General features: G+C 47.8%; 1 protein-coding gene across 1 annotated transcript in view; it reads right to left on the bottom strand.

The window, feature by feature from the left end:
- Window positions 1–5,233: 5,233 nt before the first annotated feature.
- LOC116892813 overlaps window positions 5,234–21,680 on the bottom strand; it is a 63,480-nt gene continuing 47,033 nt past the window's right edge. Inside the window, 6 exon segments of the mRNA XM_032894691.1 lie at window positions 5,234–5,598; window positions 6,003–6,113; window positions 9,820–10,020; window positions 10,751–10,811; window positions 14,784–14,890; window positions 15,839–15,922. Of these exon segments, the coding sequence (XP_032750582.1) occupies window positions 5,548–5,598; window positions 6,003–6,113; window positions 9,820–10,020; window positions 10,751–10,811; window positions 14,784–14,890; window positions 15,839–15,922 (615 nt within the window). The 3' untranslated portion in view covers window positions 5,234–5,547.

Here is a 21,680-nt window from a genome sequence, read left to right as displayed (position 1 = left end):
TGTGTATGTGTGGTATGTAGTATATAGTGGGCTATGTATATATATATATATATATATATACACATGTGTGTGGTATATGTTATGGAGTGTGTGTATGTGGTGTGATGTGATGTGTGTATGCATGGTATGTGTATGTGGGTGTATGTGTATATGTGTGTGTGTGTAGTATATAGTGATGATGTAGTGGTGTGTGTGTGTGTGTGTGTGTGCGTGCTAGGACACACGGGTGCCTACAGAAGCCAGGGGCATCAGATCTCCCCGGAGCTGGAACTGCAGGCACTTTTGAGCTGACCTGAACACTGGGAACTGAACTCTTCTCCAGTTCCCCAAGACTTTATTTTAAAATAATTCATTGGATTTTTTGTGTCTGTTTTGTTTTGTTTTTCAATCATGGTACTGCACATGGTGGCAGAGAAGGGGCAGATCACCGTGAGTTTGAGGCTAAGCCTGGTCTACACAGCCAGGTCTACACCAGCCAGAGCTATGTACTGAGGCATGACATTGTGTGCACATAGATGTGTAAGTGTGTATGTGTGTGGGCACAGCACTCACATGGAGGTGGGGAGCACACATTATGGGAGTCAGGTCTCTCCTTCGGCCACATGGACCCCAGGAATCAAATTCACACACCCCAGAGAGATGTGGATCCCCTGAAACTCGAGCTCCAAACAGCTATGAACAGCCACGTGTGAGCTGGGAATTGAACCCAGGTCCTCTGGAAGAGCAACTCATGTTCTTAACCTCAGAGCCATCTCCCCAGCCCCTATGGCTTCAGTTTTAATCGAGTATCAAACAGCTCTTGGAAGTTTGTCCCTGAGTTGATGATCATACCACAAATGGATGAAAGTCCCAAGAGGGCCCTGGGTCATCCCTCCAGGCCGAGGGTAAAGGTGGGACTCCTGCTTCATGCCAGCCGAGGACCAGAGGCCTTCAGAAACAGGATCAGGAAAGCGCACTAAGGGTTGGGCAGGATCAGCTTTGCTCTCCTACCCAGCCACCATTTCCATGCTGCCTGTTCTTCTGACTGGGCGACAAGGTGTAGGTTTCTTGTTGTGGTTATTTTTATTTTATTTTACTTTATGGTATGTGTTTGAGTATTCTGCCTGAGTGAGTGTAAGCGAGTCACTTGTGTGGTGCCCATGGAGGTCAGAAGGCACAGAGGGCATCAGACCTCTGGAACTGGCCTTAGAGATGTGAGCCATCATTGAGTACTGGGGATCAAACCCGGGGCCCTTTACAAGAGGAAGAAATGCTCTTAACCCCTGAGATGTCTCTCCAGCCTCTGTTACAAGGTATTTAAGAGGCAGATGTTGAGAGATCTTAAAGTCTGTACAAATATTCCAAAATCTGGAAGACTCGAGTCTTAAACACCTCTGGTCCAAGCATTTTAGCCAAGGGACCCTTAACTTGCATAAACAGGTTGGCTAGTCTTCAGTCTTCTGGGTCTGTGCTGTGTACCGAGACCTCTGATGTTTAGAACAGAGAGAAAAGGCTGTGTTTACTCAGACCAGTTCTTTTTCTGGCTCACTGGCTGATGAGGAAGTGGCAGCCTGCCTTTCTTTCCTTGAGCTCCTCCCTCTTCCCACCTGTGCTTCCTTCTGTCCTTCCTTCCTCAGTAACATGTTGACCAGGCTGGTCTCGAACTCATGGGCTCAAAATATTTTCCCATCTCAACTACCCTAAACTCCGAGATTCATATTCATTCTCTCTCTCTCTCTCTCTCTCTCTCTCTCTCTCTCTCTCTCTCTCTCTCTCCCCTCCTTTCTCCCTCCCTCCCTCCCATCCTTTCTCTCTCCCTCCCTCCCACCCTTTCTCTCTCTCCCTCCCTCTTTCACTTTCTCTCTTCTCTTCCTCCCTCCTTCCCCCCACACCTCTCATGAATATCCGTGTTGCACCAATGACATGCTAGCAGTACTCAATGTATTTATCAGCGTGGAATGCAGAAACTCTATGACCTTCTTATTTTCTGAAGCTCTACCCTGTAATTAATTTTCTGGTTTTCCCAAGAGCTCAGACAACTCATCTGTGGGAATATATACTTCTACAGATTACAACTCTATTTCCAAGATGACTTGACCGTCCATTTTCCTTGTTAAATATTTATATAATTGTTCCTTCCACTTCATCAAAAATCTTCCAAGGTGGCAGCTTTTCCTAATGTCTCCTAAAGTTAAGCACAGACTGTCTCCCTGAAGGGCTATAAGATAAAGACCATGGTTACAACTGTGTTCGTGAAATACCAGGTGGCCTCGGAAGGTGTAGGCAAGAAAGCAAGGACTAGAGCATGGCTTCTGCTTTCCTTCTGAAGAACCTGTGAGTACCACCTCAGAACCTGGGTCTTTCTTCTCCTCGGGACCTTCTGAGACTGAGACAAGTATCTCACCTAAAGTTAAAACGTATTTGAGTATCTTTAAAGTTCTATTTACTGGACTGGAGAGATGGCACAGTGGTGCAGAGTACCTTTGCTCTTGAGAGCACCCAAGTTTGGATCCCAGCACCCACACACAGTCCCCAGTTCACAACCACCTGTAATTGCAGCATCAGGAGATTGGACATGTCTGGTCAATCACGGACACACACACACACACACATACACACACACACACACACACACACACACACACACAGAGTGATGGTTTGTATATGCTTGGCCCAGGGAGTGGCACTGTTAGGGGGTGTGGCCTTATCGGAATAGGTGTGTCACTGTGGGTGTGACCTTTAAGACCCTCATCCTAGCTGCCTGGAAGCCAGTCTTCCCCTAGCAGCCTTCAGATGAAGATGTAGAACTCTCAGCTCCTCCTGCACCATGCCTGCCTGGATGCTGCCATGCTCCTGCCTTGATGATAATGGACTGAACCCCTGAACCTGTAAGCCAGCCCCAATTAAATGTTGTCCTTTATAAAACTTGAATTGGTCGTGGTGTCTGTTCACAGCAGTAGAACCCTAACACACACACACACACACACACACACACACACACACACACACACATTTAAAAGTCAATTTTGGGGGTTGGGGATTTAGCTCAGTGGTAGAGCGCTTGCCTAGCAAGCGCAAGGCCCTGGGTTCAGTCCCCAGCTCCGAAAAAAAAGAAAAAAAAAAGTCAATTTTGAAAAATCTGCTTATTTATAGAAGAAATGTTTCCAGTAATTAAACACAGCTAACTTTTCCTGTAGCATTTAAACCGTACAGGAGGCTCAGAGGCTCAGAGCACTGGCTGCTCATCCAGGGGACCCAGGCTCAGCGCTCAGCCCTGACGCATCAGCTTACAAACACTTGTAGTTACAGTTCCAGGGGACCCATCATCCCCTTCTCAACTCCTCAGCACTGTGTGCATGTGGTACACAGATACCTGTACACATAAAAAAATAAAATAAATAAATAAGCTTATAAACGATGATAGTTTATCCTTTTTATCCTGCCCTTGTACAGGTCAAGCTTCTCCTACAATATTGCGCAGGAATGGAAATGACATGGGGCCTTGTGTTATCCCTAACCTCAAAAGAAAAGGCTGCACTAGCTCACTGTTGAACACACCTTTTTCTTTATAATACACACACACACACACACACACACACGTGGTGGGGAGAGGCGACTGAGATGGGCAGAAAGTTAGTAGATTGCCATTGTGATTTTAGGAGTGTTGCCTGTGTCATGAGGGACTGTGTAGGTCTGGTTTTGTGACTGAGAATACACTGCCCTGAGGATACACTGCCCCCACAGGAGGATATGCTGCCCTCACAGGATATGCTGCCCCCACAGGAGGATATGCTGCCCTGAGGATACACTGCCCCCACAGGAGGATATGCTGCCCCCACAGGAGGATATGCTGCCCTCACAGGAGGATATGCTGCCCTCACAGGATATGCTGTCCTCACAGGAGGAGCTGGGAACTGTTCCTTAGGCCCTTTCTCTAGAGAATTTATGTTTGAGTTCTATTGTCTCCTCCTTTTGCATCTGCGGGCTTCAATGGCTGGAATGGTGTGCCTAATGTTTCCTTACTTTCTTAGAGGGAGAAAGAAAGTGGTGGGTTTGGCTAAATTGTTATGGGACTCCTAAGGGTTTCAACCTCTTACAAAGGTCCAATCTGCTGTTACTCCCACTAGGGAGCCGTCTACACTTCGGGTGTTTATTCCTTGGTGAGACCTGCCTTTTTCTTTGACTCCTTTAAGGACCTCCATTTTCTGCTGAACACTCTTTTTTCTACTATCCACCCCACCCCCGCACCCCGCTCCCCACCCCAGTAGACTTGCCTGTCCAGGGGAACTCCCTGTATAAACCAGGCTGGCCTCAAACTCAGAGATCCACCTGCCTCTGCCTCCGGAGTGCTGGGATTAAAGGTGTGTGCTGCGACACCTGGATGATTTCTTTTTAACCATTCTTCATCTTTTATGTGCATAGGTGTTTTGCCTGCATGGATGTCTGTGCATTGCATGCATGCAGTACCCACGGAAGTCAGAAGAGGGCATCAGTTCCCTGACATTAGACTCACAGACAGCCGTGAGTCACCCTGTGGGCTCTGGGAACTAAACCCTGGTCTTCTGCAAGAGCAGCCAGGGCTTTTAAGTGCTGAGCCATCCCTGGCACCCCCCTTTTATTAGTATTCTTGCAATGCTAGGGTTTGAACCCAGGGCCTTAAGCATCAAGGCAAGCATTTTCCCACTCAGCCACATCCCCAGGCAGTGCTGTCTGTCATTTCTTACTAGTGTTTGTGGTTTTTTTGGGTTCCCTAAATCTGAGTTGATATTTTCCACCCCTTCCGGAAATCCCTTTCCCTTCAGCACGGCACCTTCCACAGCTTCTCCACCATCGATCTGGACCTGGGGTTTAACTCCCTGGTCTGTGAAAGCCAGCGCTTTGTCTCTTAGTGCTGCACACCCAATCACGTCTCTGCATCTGTTCATGCACTCTATCTTCGGGGTACGCCTGATCCAACCCCTTTTGGAATCCACTTCCACTCGTCCTATTTTCCTACTTACAATGCTCATTTCATCAAACACCCTTGATTCATTTTCATCAATGAGATCCTTATCCATAATTTGAGAGCTGTGTTTTAAAATAATTTTTAAGGCTGGAGAGATGGTTCAGGTGTTAAAAGCACCAGAGGTCCTGAGTTCAAATCCCAGCAACCACATGGTGGTCACCACCATCTGTAATGGAATCTGATGTCCTCTTCTGTCATGCAGGCATGTATAGAGCACTCATGTTTAAATAAATAAATCTTACAAAATAATTAAATAGAAAACACGTTTTTATTTAAGACCCAGGCAGAAGGACCACGAGTCAGAATGAATAACCATGGGCTGAAGCCTCATTCAGCTTCCTGCTCCTGCCCACTGTGCTGTCTGTCTGACCGTCCCCGTCATCTGAGTTCACAGTTCGGGCTCTGCACGACGGTGCCGTTGCCACCTTTACAATGAAAGGACAAAGTGCCAGGCATCTCCTGTCAGGTACAAGCTTCTTCACCAGAGAAGTAATGCAGAACCAAAGAAAAAGAAAGCTGTCATTTCCTGTTTGGATTTTGCCTAATGACTGTAAAAAAAATTCTTATTCATCATCCACATAGTTCACCCAGTACCGACTTGCTGTCTTGGCCTCCTACAGTGAATGAAAGAGAAAAAAATAAATAACAGGTATTCACGTGAACTCTTTCGTTGTTCTCAACAATACACTCTGAGGGTTGCACTGTGCGCTAACTTTGCTAACACACAGTCACCCAGAGTCATTGGCTCCAAGTCACCCAGGGAGCTGAAAGCCATTAGAAAGCTATCCATTCCTCCCTGGTGCCTACCATTAGCCTGACATCTCCCATACTTCATCTCTAGGCTGCCGGCCCATCTAATCTCCAGCCCGGAAGTCCTCAGAAATCTCACACTTGCTGGCATCCTGCTCTGCCCCACCTCCCGGCCTTCCACCATCTCCTGCTCTCCTCTGTCCTTTGATCTCATGGAGAGCTACAGCGGCCTCCACCCAGCACAGGCAGAGAGAAAACAGGAACCTACCACCACGGGATGGGTCTGGACCACGTGTGCAAGGGTCAGGGGTGCTGTAGCTCTGGGGTCTGGGGTCACCCTGGCAGGAGCAAGCTTGCTCCTCTTGTGTTCGAAAGCTTGCTCCTAAAGCAAAGAGAGGAGAGATTCTCTTAGGGATGACATTCAGACTGTTTACTGTTTACAAAGTCAAAGTGCTGTTAACACCAGTGCAGGACAAAGGGCTTTCCTCCACTTTATTCATCTTTAAGACATTAACTTTTTTTGGATTACAGACTTCCTCAATGTAGTCTAAGAATTTAATACAATTTAATGTGTATGAACGCTTTGCCTGCATGCATAAACCTCATGCATGCCATGCCCATGGACGCCAGAAGGGGGGCACTAGATCCCCTGGAACTGGAGTAGTAAGCAGTTGTGAGCCGCCATGTGGGTGTAGGGAATTGAACCTGGGTCCTCTGTAAGAGCAGCCAGTGGATACATACAATCAAATGTGGTATATTTCAAGGAGGCTTTCACCCAACAACTATGAGACTTAACCATTTCACTCCCAGAATGGTTCCTCTCTCACTGGGCTCTGAACATTGCTCTCGTGGTGTGTCTGCCATATTGTATCAGCCATGGGCTCTCTAACTTCTTTCTCAGTAACTTGAACCCACAAGGACATTTTAGCACAGACTGGAATTGACCGCGAACAAAATCACAATAACCCTAAAACTAACAAATTCGATAAAGTTTGGCACTACCTTGGCAGATGGTTTGAGAGCCAGATGCTAAGACGGCGCCTGCTTCTAGAGCCTTCTTCTGATCCTCATCAAAGGTCCTTGTCAGAGAAATGGAATCAAATGGCAAAAAGCAAGGGCACGTGTGTGCAAGCGTGTATCTATGTGTATCTGTGTATGTCCACACATGCTCGCATGTGAGGGTATATAACTACATGTATCTGTGTGTTTGTGTGTGTGTGTGTGAGTCCACACATGCTCACATGTGAGGGCATATATCTACATGTATCTGTGTGTGTGTGTGTGTGTGTGTGTGAGAGAGAGAGAGAGAGAGAGAGAGAGAGAGAGAGAGAGAGAAAGAGAGGAGAGAGAGTCCACACATGCTCACATGTGAGGGCATATATCTATGTGTATCTGTGTATGTCCACACATGCTCGCATGTGAGGGTATATAACTAGATGTATCTGTGTGTGTGTGTGTGTGTGAGAGAGAGAGAGAGAGAGAGAGAGAGAGAGAGAGTCCACATATGCTAACATGTGAGGGCATATATCTATGTGTATCTGTGTATTCCACACATGCTCGCATGTGAGGGTATATATCTAAATGTATCTCTGTGTGTGTGTGTGAGAGAGAGAGAGAGAGAGTCCACACATGCTCACATGTGAGGGCATATATCTACATGTATCTGTATGTGTGTGTGTGTGTGTGTGTGTGTGAGTCCACACACACTCACATGTGAGGGCATATATCTATGTGTATCTGTATGTATGTGAGTGTGAGGGCATATAGCTATTGTATCTCTGTGTGTGTGAATGTGTGAGTGTGTGTGTGTGCATGTATTTCTGTGTGTGTCTGTGTATGTATGTGACTGGGTCTCTATGTGTCTGTCTGTATGTCTGTGTATGTCTGCATGCATGTATCTGTGTCAGTGTGTGTGTGTATCTGTGTGTGTGTGTGTGTATGTGTGTGTGTAAATATCAGATATCCCGAAACTTGCATGAAGATCTAAAGAAATGAGAGATTTTTCCCTGCCCATTATGTATGTGGGACTACTTTGTGTGGGTGGCTCCTGGGGCTCTCCTGGAGAAGAGTCCCCCAGGATGATTCCTCAAAGTCAGGCAGCCGAGTCAAAGAACCCTGGCCCTGCCTGCTGCAGCCATGGTACTGCAAAGGAAGCCACAAGAATGGCATCCATGTCACTTTGAAGGCCAGAAATCAGGGTGGCTCTTGAATGCACAGGAACACTGGATCCCACCTATCAACTCTGGCATGATGCCAGAGCCTGAGCAGCACCAGAGGCTCTCCTGTGTTGCCTGAAATAATCTGGCCAGAAAGCTGTGTTGATTTACTTTTTAGATTTATTTTATGTGTATGAATGTTTTCCCACCAGGTATGTATACCACACGCATGCTTAATGTTCTCAGAGGCAGAAGAGGGCGTCTGATCCGCTGGAACAGGAGTCATGGATAATTGTGAGTGCTGGAAGTTGACCTTGGTTCTTCTGCAAGAATTAGGGCTTTTAACCCCTGAGCCATTCCCCCAGCAAGCTGCTTCTAAAGGACAAGGTGTATGATAGTGTCATTCTAGGTTACAAGGTGCTGTGCTGAAATGCCCATTCTCCTCATTACACTCAATCTAGAAAGGATTCCAGACAGAAAAGCGGACGTTTGTTACCAAAGTAGCTCAGGACTAGAGGGAGCGTCCTATTGGAAGGCTCGACCAAGCCTCACTAAGCTGGAGTGCAGCCAATGTGGCTGTCCACAAAACCACCCTGCAGGGCATCAGAGGGCATCGGGGGCCAGACTGAGGCTGGACAGGGAGCGTTTGCTCAGGCAGCACTCACAGTGAATAATCCTACATCTGAGGCTCCCTGTGATTTGCTGTCTTACACAAGTGTCCGCACCTAGGGAGCATCTAACAGGACAAGCAGGAGTTGACTCTAACCTGGCATGACCAGTGAGGACTGGCTAACAGCCTGCAGCCCTCCATTTGAGATTATGAGATTACCCCCTTATGAGATTACTGGTCAGGAGGGTGAGGAACCGGGTATGGACTAGATCCCAGTCACAACTGATACACAAATGGGAAGGACATTAAAAGAGCTGGTATCACAGGGTTTACATCCCTGAACGTAGTCTTCCAACAGCCCAAAGTGCAGGTGTCATCGTGTACTCAATGTGAGGTGATGAAACACACTGAGCGTCGTTGAGATGGGAGAAGGAGACACAGCCGAGCCCACCTGTGTCAACAAGCGACAGCAACCAAGCCGCAGTAGGGACCAGGGAGTGAATGTGTACAGAAGAGAAACTGCAGGCGTGGGGTGTAGCTCAGTGGTATAGCATTTGCCTGATTTTGGAAAGATCCTAGGTTCAACCCCAGCATGGTAATAACAGCTAAAATTAATCGGTCAATCAGTTAATCAATAAATTATAGATAGTTGATTAATAATCAATTAAGTCCCCCCCCATGGGGTTTCTCTGTGTCACTCTGACTGTCCTGGAACTCACTCTACAGACCAGGCTGGCCTGGATAAACTAAAAGAATCTCACGGGGTGTCTCCCATGAGTAGGGGGTGGCAAGCAGGAGATGACAGGTCACACACCTGAACTCAGGAATGAAAGCCTGTTATGGAATTTGGAGGCAGCAGGGGTAGGCACCTGCCCAACCCAGGGTCCCTGTGAAAGACAGTGGAGAAAGTGGTCTGAGGCTGGCAGAGACCCAAAGTGGGAGGGAACATGGGAGTGGAACCCGAATTACCTACTTCTCACTTCTCCCCCACTCTGAATTCTTCTAATGTCACAGTATAGTTCTGTTTATAGTTCTGTTATTTACTCATTTGCTTTGGCAAGTATCTCATTTCTGACTTATTTTTTTATTTATTTAGTGCATGTGTATGTGTTATACACTTCATGCATGTATGCATGCATGTGTATACACATGTGTGTATGTGCGTGTGTGCAGGATATGTGGAAGTCAGAGGGCAACTTATGGGAGTTGATTCTCTTCTCCACCATGTGGGTTCCAGGGATCTCAGGTCGTCGGGCCTGCAACAAGCCCTTCTGCCCACTGAGCCATCTCCCTGGGCCTGTACACATCACTTTGATGACTCACATGCCACACAGGGTCACTTGGTGTCTTCCTGTCTTCAAGTGAGGACTTCTCTGTGGACTTCCTGGGCTCTGGCACTTCAAAAATCGGAGGGCAGGTCCTGCTCGAGGCCGCTGGCCAGGGGCCGGGGAGTCCTCCTCCCCCGGTTCTCTTGGTGGAACATCTGCCTGTGTATGGCCCCTGGGAACCATGTAGTCAAGCTTGGGAAGGAAAAACACTTGCATTTTGTCATCATGATCGAGAACATGAGAAATGGATTTAGATCAGAACTGGGGTGATAATGATCTACATATTCACATTTGAAATGTTTTGCTGTCTAATGTGTGCCACTATATAAAAAAAACTACACCTTATCACCAACAGCTACCACTTGGGTCTGCCTTCACATTTGCTATGGGAATCCATCTCTTCTCCATAACCGGGCCTATTGACCCGGTGTATTTCAGGAAAGAGCAGAAGATCATGGGAGGTGGGGTGGTCCGAGCTTTGTACTGTTTTAAAGGTAGACTTGATAATTTTCTTTTGAGACAGAGTCCTCAGGTATCCCAGGTTGGTCTCACACTCACTGTGTACCCTAGGATGACTCTGAGCTCTCAATTTTCCTGCCTCTACCTCTCCAAATGCTAAGATTACAGGTTCTTGCCACCATCCCCTGTTTACATGATGCTGGAGTTGAGGCCCAAGGTTTCCTGTGTGCTCGGCAAGGACTATTAACTCAGCTGCAGCTCTACCCCTAGACTTAAGATTTTACCTCACTACAACCCAAATGAACCTATTTTTCTGTCCCTGGGCATGGCCACAAAAGATCCTGATTTGAGTAACAATTCCAGGAACTGGATCTTGTAGCCAGGAGACAGTATACATCCCATTCCAGCCCCCTCTGTACCATCCCAAGCAGGATGGATGCCGTTGGGCCCACAGGACACTGACCAGGCTTCTAGCTCTGTGCTCAGCATCCATCTCTGCAAAGCGACCATCTCTCTCCAGCAGTCTGCCCCGGGGTGGTACCAAACCGAGAAAAGCAAACACAGAGGAAGCTGTCAGGCTCAGCACCCCTTGAGTACACAGAGGCTGCAGTCACATGTCCTCAGGCTGGATGCCGCAGTTGGCTGGGTGATCCTTCAGGAGGCCACGCTGACAAGACAGCTCTCACAAAGCTTGTAGTTATACTGTATAAGTAGCCTGGATTTCAGAGGGCATCGTTACGATGTATTAAAAATAAAGTTTGTCAGAAAAATGGGTGTATTCCGGGAGAGCCTGCAGCTGAAGGAGCACACTATGGTAGAGGGAAGGCTTATAAGATAGTATGCTCTGAAATGGCTGACTGCATTCTTTAATGGACCCTACTAGCTCCCCCAAGCCTAGTTGCAGGTCTGCAGTGAATGGTGAGGGCTGCCTGCCTTTATAAAGATGCTGTTACAAACACACGTCCCACACTGCTCATCATGAGGGAAAGGTGCACCTGATACTCAGTGTTCCTCACCTGCAAGGGGCAACAGACACATGGGATACTGTGTATCCGTGTGTGTACATGTGTGCTTGAGCATGTGTGCATGTGTGTGCATGGAAGAGTGTTTGTAGAGGTATGTGCAAACATGTGTATACACTGTGTGCGTGGGGAGGGAGTTTCTTTTTTTTTTTTTTTTTTTTTTTTTTTTTTTTTTTTTTGGTTCTTTTTTTCGGAGCTGGGGATCGAACCCAGGGCCTTGCGCTTCCTAGGCAAGCGCTCTACCACTGAGCTAAATCCCCAACCCCAGGGGAATTTCTTTTAATATCTTTGGCTAGCTCCAGAAACCAGAGGAACCTCGAATAAACCTTGGCTCTGTCCCAGGTTAAAGTATAGACTTCATTGTGGTCTCAGGAACATCCCTCTATTAACGTCCTCCTGGGAGTTCTTATGTGGTTCTCAGACCAGCTCTATGGGAATCCAGGGTTACCGAATTGGGACTATTTTTCTGTCTGTTTTTATGAGACAAGGTCTCACTACATAGCCCCAGCTGGCCTAGTACTAACTATGTAGGCCAAGCAGGCCTCAAACTCACAGAGACCTGCCTGCTTCTGCCTCTGGGGTGTTGGGATTAAAGGTCTCTGTGTTACTTTGCCAGGCCCTGGCACTGTTTGTGAGGTCCTAAGCTTGAGAACCAATAAGTAACCACTCTGTGTTAACTTGGCTGAGGAGTGCAGCCATAGTCAAGGTCTGTGGATACTTTCCATTGCTTCCTGTGTTGTCCTGATGTGCCCAGAACACCTGAGGCAAAGAATTAGGCCACCCATGCCCGAGGGGCTCAGCTGAGCTCACAACACAGCTGGGATCTCAGGGCTAATCTGCGGGGTCACCAGGGAGCAAAGGCAAGCAGTCTGGGCTGGATTCAGCTGAACTAGGACAGGACAGGTGACATTTGTCTTTGTACACAGGGAACAACAAACACCTAGGTAGAAGCCCACAGTCTTTAATCAGTTGGGAACAGCTGTTTGACAAACTGCTTTCCTTGGAGAAGACCCGCCTGTGGGTGGACGCTCGCTAATTAGGACCCTGGGTGGCTCCTTTGAGGGAACTGCAGCTGGAGAATGTAACTCACTGTCAGAGTCCCAGGGTTACTTGCTCTGTGTGCACCAGGGGTGGGTGGGAGAGGGCTGTCACACAAGGCCTCCTAGAGGCTGAAGCCAGCCTCAGAGGGTGGCCATCTCCCATTTCCGGGAGAGTAAGGAGGGAGGGAGGGAGGCACAAATGTGAGGGGAAAGCTGCTTACTTGATGCAGGCAGAGACAAAGCTGACTCTCGAGTAAGCTATGACTGGAGCAGAATGCAACTTCCTTTTCCCTCAGTGGGGTGCCAGAAGTCACTCACATTCTCAAGAACCCCCAATCTTTAAGTCCCTCTGTGCTCTACGTAAGAAAATATAAACCACAGTGCCAACCTCAGAAAAGAGGGAAGAAAATGGAGGATTTCTGCAAACGCATCCTTCCATCGTCTCTTTAACCTAAAACTTGAAGCTCTTGTTACTTTACCAAAGTAATAGAAGTAATTTATGGGGTTGGGGATTTAGCTCAGTGGTAGAGCGCTTGCCTAGCAAGGACAAGGCCCTGGGTTCGGTCCTCAGCTGGGGGGGGGGGGAGGAAATAAATTACACTTCCAGGTCATGTAAATTAAATACCGCAATGGTCTGTACGCAGTGCCCTGGAAAGGGCGGGTCTTTAACCCACTGGGCTGTGAGCATGAAGTTATTAGGGTATCGGTGTTCAAGTGGCCCTGTCCTTGGCTTCAGCCCCCATATGTGAGATGGGAATGGGCAGATTGGCTTTGTGGTCTGGACCTGATGTGTTCCCATGACTGTGCTGATTGGCTTAATCCAGACAGAGAGAATATTTTGATGGCACTGAAAGAAGTTCTGAGGGAAGTTATGGCAGTGGGCAGGGACGGGACCCCAAGCGCTGCTGGATCTGGGGCTCACACGAGGGGGGGGGGCTTAGAGGTGGGCCTGGTAGCACTCCCAGACCAGACAGCAGTTGCTGTTTCCCTCATTCGAGCTGATTAAAGGACACCAGAGAACAACTTACTCCTTAAATTGCAACAACAAAGGCTCGCCTTCTCTGTTCAATCAAAACAACTCGGCTGCCTGATTCAAATGCTAATAGTGGGGCCAGAATTGGTCCCTAAATGAGGGAAACACTCCCCCAACACCACCCACCGCCCCACAAATGACCAGCTAGCGGCTTCTTTGCCACCAGAATCTGTTAAGCTTCTCCCAGGTGTATGCTCTGTTAAATGTTTCATGGGAAACACCCTAGTGGCAGGAGAACAAATTTCCCAGAAGGGAGTAGGGGGTTGGGGTGGGGAGGCCTCCATCCACACAAGCCTCTGACTGGAAAAGAACTTGGTCTCCTGTAGGACCTCCTCCCAATGCAGCAGATACAGGGCATTTTAACAGGTTGGATGAAGCTTTTGAATGTTTCCGAGGAGGAAGACCACAGCCTCAGTTCATCACAGATTCTGACAGCCTCTGACCTGTGGACTCTGAATGAGGGACTGGGTTTCTCTGCTCTCTGAGAGGCAGCTCCCTATCAGTCAAGGACATTGGCAGACAGAGCCTGCTTGCTTTCCTGAGCTCAACAGGGCAGGCCAGAGTCAGACGGGACCAAGTTCAACTTCTAGGTGGCAACTCAGGCTACGTCCTGGACCGTGCGCTGGGGTTCACTGCATCCTTGTCAGTTTGGGGACAGTGAGGGCAGTGGCTGCATCTCCATGCAGTTGCAGAAAAGTGCATACGGACTGTGGAGAGGCTGCCTCTGCCTTCGGCACTGCGTGTTTGCTTGTAAATCTCTACATTACCTCTGCCTAGTCTGTTACTCACAAACGATGCTCACTTTGACCTCACACACTCCCACCCCACTTAGCAGTTCTGCCTCCAGGGAACGGTGCACAGAGGCCCTGCTGGTGCACAGGTAAGTGTGCGACCATCCTAGTACGTGTGTGCTCATTGCTGGAGTGGGTACTGCATTCAAGCTCACGCCAAGAAGCTTCAGTGATTCCCCACCCCGGGTAGACTATGAAGCCCTGACTCTGCCTTTTCCGTCCCACATTTCTCCGCTGCCTCACAGGGTGGCAGAGCCTTTGTCTCCGTCTTTCACTACACCAAGTTCCCCCTTGTGATTAGATCATAGACTCCTCTTCCTTTTGTTTGGTAGTGACAGTTCTTTGGTGTCTACGTGAACAAAAGCAGTTAAGGTGACCGTAAGGGGACTGAGAAGCAGTCGCTAAGTCCCTGACCTATGTGGGTTTAGAGGGGGGCAGGAGGGGGTGAGGAAGGAAGGAGCAAAGAATGAGGAAGGGAAGGGGAAGGGAGAAGGGGAAAAAACCTAGGTACAGTGGTTCCCATCATAATCCAGTGGGATTTTGAGTTTGGGCTGCAGAATGACCCCACCCCTACCCCCAAGATGCTGTCTCCTAGGGGAAGGGAACTTACCTTCGGGAGAATTCCATGTTAGCAAGGGAGGTGAAATACATCTGATACAACCTGCTGAGATATGTCTTGCTTTGGGAATCCGTCTTTGTCTTACACATAATCTTGCTCTGTAAGACGCATTTCACCCCCGTGAGCACATCTTTTATACTCACAATCCACCCAGCAGCTAGCATTTGAATTTGTCAAGAATGGGACACAGACCCCTTTGGACTACCCTGGTATAGACTGGCAAGCCAGCCACATGCGGTAGCTGTCCCCTGTCCCGCTTTTCATGATGGTTAAGAGGTCACACGTACTCTCTCCCGTTTTGGTTTATAGTGCCTGTGGTGTGTGGACATTTTGCCCTTGTGTTCCTCCCCAACCTCGCATTCCTGGAGGTGTGATGTTAGTACTTAAGCTATTCTGCCTTCATCTCAAAGGACAGCACCAAGAGATGGAGCACGGTGGGGGCTGGGGGGAGCTCAAGGGAGCCGTACCAGCCCAGCACTGGAAAGACCAAACGTCATTTTTTAATAACAGCTAAAGGTAACGGCCAGTGCGTTGTTTAGGATAGTATTTTAAAAACCTAAACACACTGTTAGGAACTACACCACTCTTTAAAAAGTGAGAAAAATATTTATACTTATCTAAACATTTACTCTTTTTATTTTTCAGTGCTGGGGTGTCAAACCCAGGGCTTCAAGCATACTGAACCTCTACTCAAAACACTGGGCTATATCCCCATGCTAGAAATTGCTTTAGAAAAGACAACAAAAGCAAAAAGTATACACAATTCAATTGCAAATGACAGACCACTGGGTGGGAGGGATGGTCTAAAAATAAGAAAATAGACCTTGAAATTGTGAGACTGTGAATCTGGAGGGGAAGGATGGATGGAGGAAACGCCTGAGCTGAGGGCGCGTGCCAGCCCCTAAGGCTGAGATAGATAAACATGCATGTGCAGTGTGTAAATAGACATCCCACTGAGACCTCAACCGTTTGCAAGGGCTAAAGTTGTTCTCAAGGCCCAACACGGGAGAGATCACCCAAAGATGAGGCAGAGCCTCACACCTCACCTCCTCAAGTCCTCGATACAATTTCCAGGCAGTTTCCCACTGTTGACATCTTTTTCTCCATTTCGTGAGCCGATCCAGAAGAGTCTTGGAAGAAAACGAGAGAAGTCTTCTTACAAATGTCCTCCCACGGGCCCTTTGCATCAAGCCTGGCAGCCATGTCCTGGCCCCTCATGTCACCTCTGTCACCTCATGACAGCCCCGCCCTCAGTGTAGGACTCCAGGCTGTGTCCACCCTCACTCAGAGAAGAGAGATGGTTAGACACCGCCCACCTCGGGCTGGAGTAAGTTAAGTCAGACCATCAGAGAGCCCCACCTCAGGCATTAAGTCAGACCATCAGAGAGAAAGTGGGACATAGTGATGAGAGATGGGAACTACAGAAGAGGGAAGAGATCTTGGACTCTGAGCGCCACTAAGATACACATAAACACTTCCTGCAGGGGCTGGGAGGGAGAGCAAGAAAAACCTGAAGCAACGGAACTCAGTGAGAATACAAGACACAAGGTCAACATGCCATTTAGAAGCAAGTAGATCGTCTGTAGAATCCCAGCGAAGCACACAGAACACAGACTTCAAAGTTATACAGTGTCACTGAAGAAATCAAATATCTAACTATTAAAGAAACAACAACAGCTAACCACATTCATGGATGGCGTGTATTTAGTAAAATGGATTTATAGGTAAACACAATTCATACCAAGAGTCCAGCCAAGAGCTGAGGAGACGTCTCACTGGGTTAAGCAGCGCGCCAGTCTCACAAGCCTAGTTCAAATCCTGGAGCTCCAGATGCAAAGCTTGTATCTGGGGGTGCACCTGTCATTGGTGCACATCTGTAATCCCAGCATGCCTCAGGAAAACAGTGGGTGGAGTCAGGAAGACAGAAGCCATGGGCCACACAGCCTAGAGCACAGAACATTACAGCAGCAGGAAGAGGAAGACACAGGCTCAAAAAGGGACAGGCAAGGGCTGGAGAGATGGCTCAGCGGTTAAGAGCACTGACTGCTCTTCCAGAGGTCCTGAGTTCAATTCCCAGCAACCACATGGTGGCTCGCAACCATCCGTAATCGGATCTGGCGCCCTCTTCTGGTGTGTCTGAAGACAGTGACAGTGTGCTCATATACATAAAATAAATAAATAAATCTATTAAAAAAAAAAAAGGGACAGGCAAGATCAGTTGCCCTGTCACCTCCACATGCATTCTGTGGCAAGTGCATAAGTGTACACATGCTTGCACACACATACTAAATACATAAATAGTTTTAAAAAGATTCCATCCAAATCTTTATAAACATAGACTAGTGTACTCTAACCTGTATGGAAAAGTAAAAGCCAGAAAGAGGAGAAAAGGGCTGAAACAGAATTAAAAGGACAGGTGTCGCCCTTCCAACAGGAAGGCTTACAACACAGCGTCACTGATAAGAACTGTATGACACACAGTCAGCTATCAGTAGCAGAGACACACACATTAATCAGGGGAAGAAACAGACCATCCACAATGCATCTATGAGCTGTGCCCATGTAATAACAAGGGTGCATAGGCACACCCTTTCCCACAATGCACCACGTGATAACAAGGGCACACACTTTCTCACCAATTGCACTTAAGCAAATGAGCAACCATGAACAAAAGTGTATACACACACACACACACACACACACACACGGTTAAAACAAACAAACAAAAACCCCAGCAAACTAGAAACCTGTCCAGAAGTGAGCAGGCTCCCCCTCCCCACCAGTCTACCCCCCACCTCCCACAGTCCGTCAATAGCTCCTGCCACCATGCCTCCCCACCATAATGAACTATATCCCCTTAAGCCATGAGCCAAAATAAACCTTTAGTTTAGTGGCTTTAACCTGGTTATTTTACCACAGCAATGGGGAGGGACCACACACTGGGGAGTATCAGCTAGGGTGAAGGGAAGCCCCAGACATTTGCCTTCTAATCAACTCCTTTATACTCCCATATTTAATTCTCACAACACTCCATTCCTTGGCCTTCTTTGTCATAGGATGAGACAGAGAATGAGGGCTCAGGGCCTGCTGATGCCACATAGCCAGTCAGGTACAGATTGCCTCACAGGTTCTTGAGGTTGGCAGTTCCCAGAAGTAAGATTTGTTGTTTTGTTCTGTGCTCTCTCCCTCCTCCCCTCCCTCCTCTTTCCCTCCCCCTCTCTCCCTTCATCCCTCCCTCTCTCTGTTTCCTCCATCCCTCCCCTTTCCTCCCCTCCCCCTCCCTCTCTCTCCTTTCTCCCTCCTCTCTTCTCTCCTCTGTCTGTCCATCTCTGTCTCTCTCTGTCTCTGTTTCTGTCTCTCTCTGTGTGTCTGTCTGTTTCTCTCTCTCTCTCTCTCTCTCTCTCTCTCTCCTCTGAGACATTTCATGGTAAACTGTCAAAAGGTGACCAAAAAAAAAAAAAAAAAAAACACAAAAAAAACAAACAAACAAACAAAAAACAACCCTCTAAACTCCTGGAATTCTTTTATAAACAGAAAAATATTGTAAACAGAGTGGAGGGAACAGAGACTAAAACTCAGCTATGAAATTAAGAGGAGAAATTCTGCGTGTGCCACAGTTCAGTCCACTAGGTTACCAGCCCTCCCCTGAGTTCAAGGAGGCCAAATACAGAGAAAATACATGGGAAACATACAGGAAGAAAGCCAGCCCTGTGGTATCTTCAAATTTAAACTTTGACTCCGGAGTGTTCTCTGCATGGGAACCTCCAGTCAAGGGTTCCCGTGGGCTCAGCCCAGGGCTCCTGTGACACCAATAGCCAGCCATTCAGAGCTGCATTAAACACTGAGGACACAGATCTTGGGGACGGAAATGCATCCTTCCTTGTAAAGTTAGCTGGCAGTTGCTCTCAGCATAATACCTGGGACACCGGGTGAAGAGGAAAAGGAAGTGGTCAAAGTCATGCTTTTTTGCAAACTTCAAAGGTCGCCCCTCCCCCCTCTTTACATTTTACTGTCTGGGGAGCTAACTTGTCTGCAGCTGTCCCTGTGTCCCTGTGTCAAACCTGCCTCCTCCTGGGCTCATAAACTACAGCAGGGAGGTGGGTACAGGTGTGGAAGGGGAAGAAAGAAGTGTCCTAGTGAAGTCCCTAACGTCTCTGGGAGTTGCTGAAGGCTAAGGGCCAGGCCTAGGGAGGTGCCAAGCACACACAGCAGACCTTGTGCTGGGTTCGACCCTGTGTTATACCTGGAATGAAGATCCTGTCCCCCAGCATAACAGGTCCTGTGTGTGCCTCCCAGTAAAAACCCCTTGCATACAGACCTCTGAGTCAAAGAACACTGGAAGCAGAGCAGCCACCAGAGATCTCAGATGCCTTACAGACCGGGTTCTGAGATGGGATACAAGCAGGCACGGGTACTGGATTTACACTCCTCACCAAGAGAAATGAACCGAAAGTAGTGTGGTACACACCCCAATCCTAGCACTTGGGAGGCTACATGAAAGAACATGAGTCCCAAGCCAGCCTGGGCTACATAGTGAGCCCTCGCCTCTAGACACACACCACACACACACACACACAAAGAGAGAGAGAGAGAGAGACTAATACAGAGACAGAGACACAGAGAAACAGAGACAGACACACAGAGACAGAGAGACACAAAGAGATTTTAAAAATCAAATATGTATGTTTGCCAGATAACAGGCTTATGTTGCTACAGGACAGCACACAAAACACTGCCTCTTTTCCAGTACAGAGAAACTGGTCATTTGGAAGAACCATTATATCTTACTTATTTGTACCAATGTCTTGAGGGAAAAGAGGGGAAAAGAGAAACCTGACTTATTTATACAATGTTAAAGGGTTCACGTTGGTTTTATGGAGCAGATTAAAAACTGAACATGGTTACTTCTTGTGCCACCTTTATTATTAGAATCATTATGATCGAGTTTTTTTTTTTTTTTTTTTCAAGACAGGATTTCTCTGTGTGTAGCCCTGGCTGTCCTGGAACTTACTCTGTAGACCAGGCTGGACTTGAATATTCACAGAGATCCACCTGCATCTGCCTCCCAAATGCCATGCACCGTGCACCATAGTACCCAGAAATTTTTTTTTGAAAATTTCACATTAACACAGTGTGTTCACCCTACCCTCTGCTGCCTCCCCTACCTTCTCTCCCCAACTCCATTGCCTGATGGCCTCTTACTCTAACACACACACACACACACACACACACACATATACACACACACATACACACACATATACACACACACATATATACACACACACATATATACACACACATACACACATACACACACATATACACACATACACACACGCACATATATACACACATACACACACACATACACACATATATACACACACATATATATATACACACATACACACATACACACACACGCACACACACAACCTACCAGTGTGTTTTGCTCTGCTCATATGTGCGTGTGACAAACATACTTCTGTTATGTGAGTGCTGGGGAGCTGAGCTCTGCCCCATGCTTTACCCCACACCAAGTACTTTCCTTCTTCAGTGAGCTTCTGCCCAGGTCCTTCGCTGGCTCTGTGGTTTCCTCAGCCACATGACATTTTTCTCAATGAAAAAGTCAGTCTGTGGAGCATGTCACCAAGGCCCTGATTTCTTACGCAGCCAGACCACGTGGTCAGAACAAACATATTTTGGATCATCTGAATCTCACCAAACACCCTCACATCCCCAACCCCTCCAACAGCCCCTAGTCTCCCCAGCCGAGCTCTGTAGACCAGGCTGGCCTCAAACCAGAGATCCACCTGCCTCTGCCTCTGCCTCTGCCTCTGCTTCTGCCTCTGCCTCTGCCTCTGCCTCTGCCTCTGCCTCTGCCTCCTGAATGCTCGGACTAAAGGTGTGTACTACCTCACCGAGAAGATCATCTGAATTCATAAGGTCCCTGGTGTCTAACTGCAGGGAATCCCAAGGCCGGTTTCCCTTGGGGACAAGGCACGTTTTGGCTAACACTGAGGACACACCCATTTGGCACTGACCCTGTGGTCACAGCTAGTTCATTGCATCTGCAGGGTTTAAGCAAATCTACATCATTATCTGCCAGGAGCAGAGTATAAAAGCCACCAGTGTCTGCTGAGAAGTCTGCACTCCCTCTTTCTATCTCCCGGGGACAATCAGTCATCGGAACTTCATGCATTTTACATTAGCTTGAGCACACTGGACGTGAGTGGAGAGTCACACATTTTTTTTGTGTGTGTGTGAAATTAAGGGAAAAGCTATCAGCCTCTATTTATTCAGAAGCAGAGACACTAAAAGGAAAGAAAATCAAACAAGGAACTTATTTGAGGCTCCTCCTGGTTTTATTGACCATCCAGTCACTAAATACAAACATAACGAAAGCCATCTCCTGAGATCAGATGGGAGCATGGTCCTGTCTGAGAGCAGAATACCAGAAGTCCCGGAAAGCCACAGTCCCATTTGGCTCTGTCTTTCCAGGTCATTAGTGCCATTTGTACTATGAAGGACTGTGGCACATCTCGGAGCCCTAGGATCCAACAGGGAGCAGAGTGGAGTTGCACAATATGATGGACCTACAGGGTCTGAGCCCCAGCATTTTGTCTGCCACAATTAGGTGACTGCCTAATAAAAGCCCCCAACGGCAGTTGGGAGGGAGGGAGAACCAACAGCTGGTTCCAAATCTGGCTAAGTGCCAGCAGATCTTATAGCAACAACTGCCCCATCTTCACAAAGCCGGTTCCCGTCCCTTGACACAGAACTTACAGAACAAATCTTAACAGCCCCAGTGGGTTCTGTTGAGTTTCTAGGTTTGGAAAGAAGACTCGCTTCCAAATAGACTGTTCGTTCACGATATGGCTGGAT

The sequence above is a fragment of the Rattus rattus genome, chromosome 2 (assembly GCF_011064425.1).
Source record: "Rattus rattus isolate New Zealand chromosome 2, Rrattus_CSIRO_v1, whole genome shotgun sequence".
Taxonomy (NCBI): Eukaryota; Metazoa; Chordata; class Mammalia; order Rodentia; family Muridae; genus Rattus; species Rattus rattus.
Note: the sequence above shows the minus strand (reverse complement) of the source record. Positions and strands in the feature narration are given on the sequence as shown.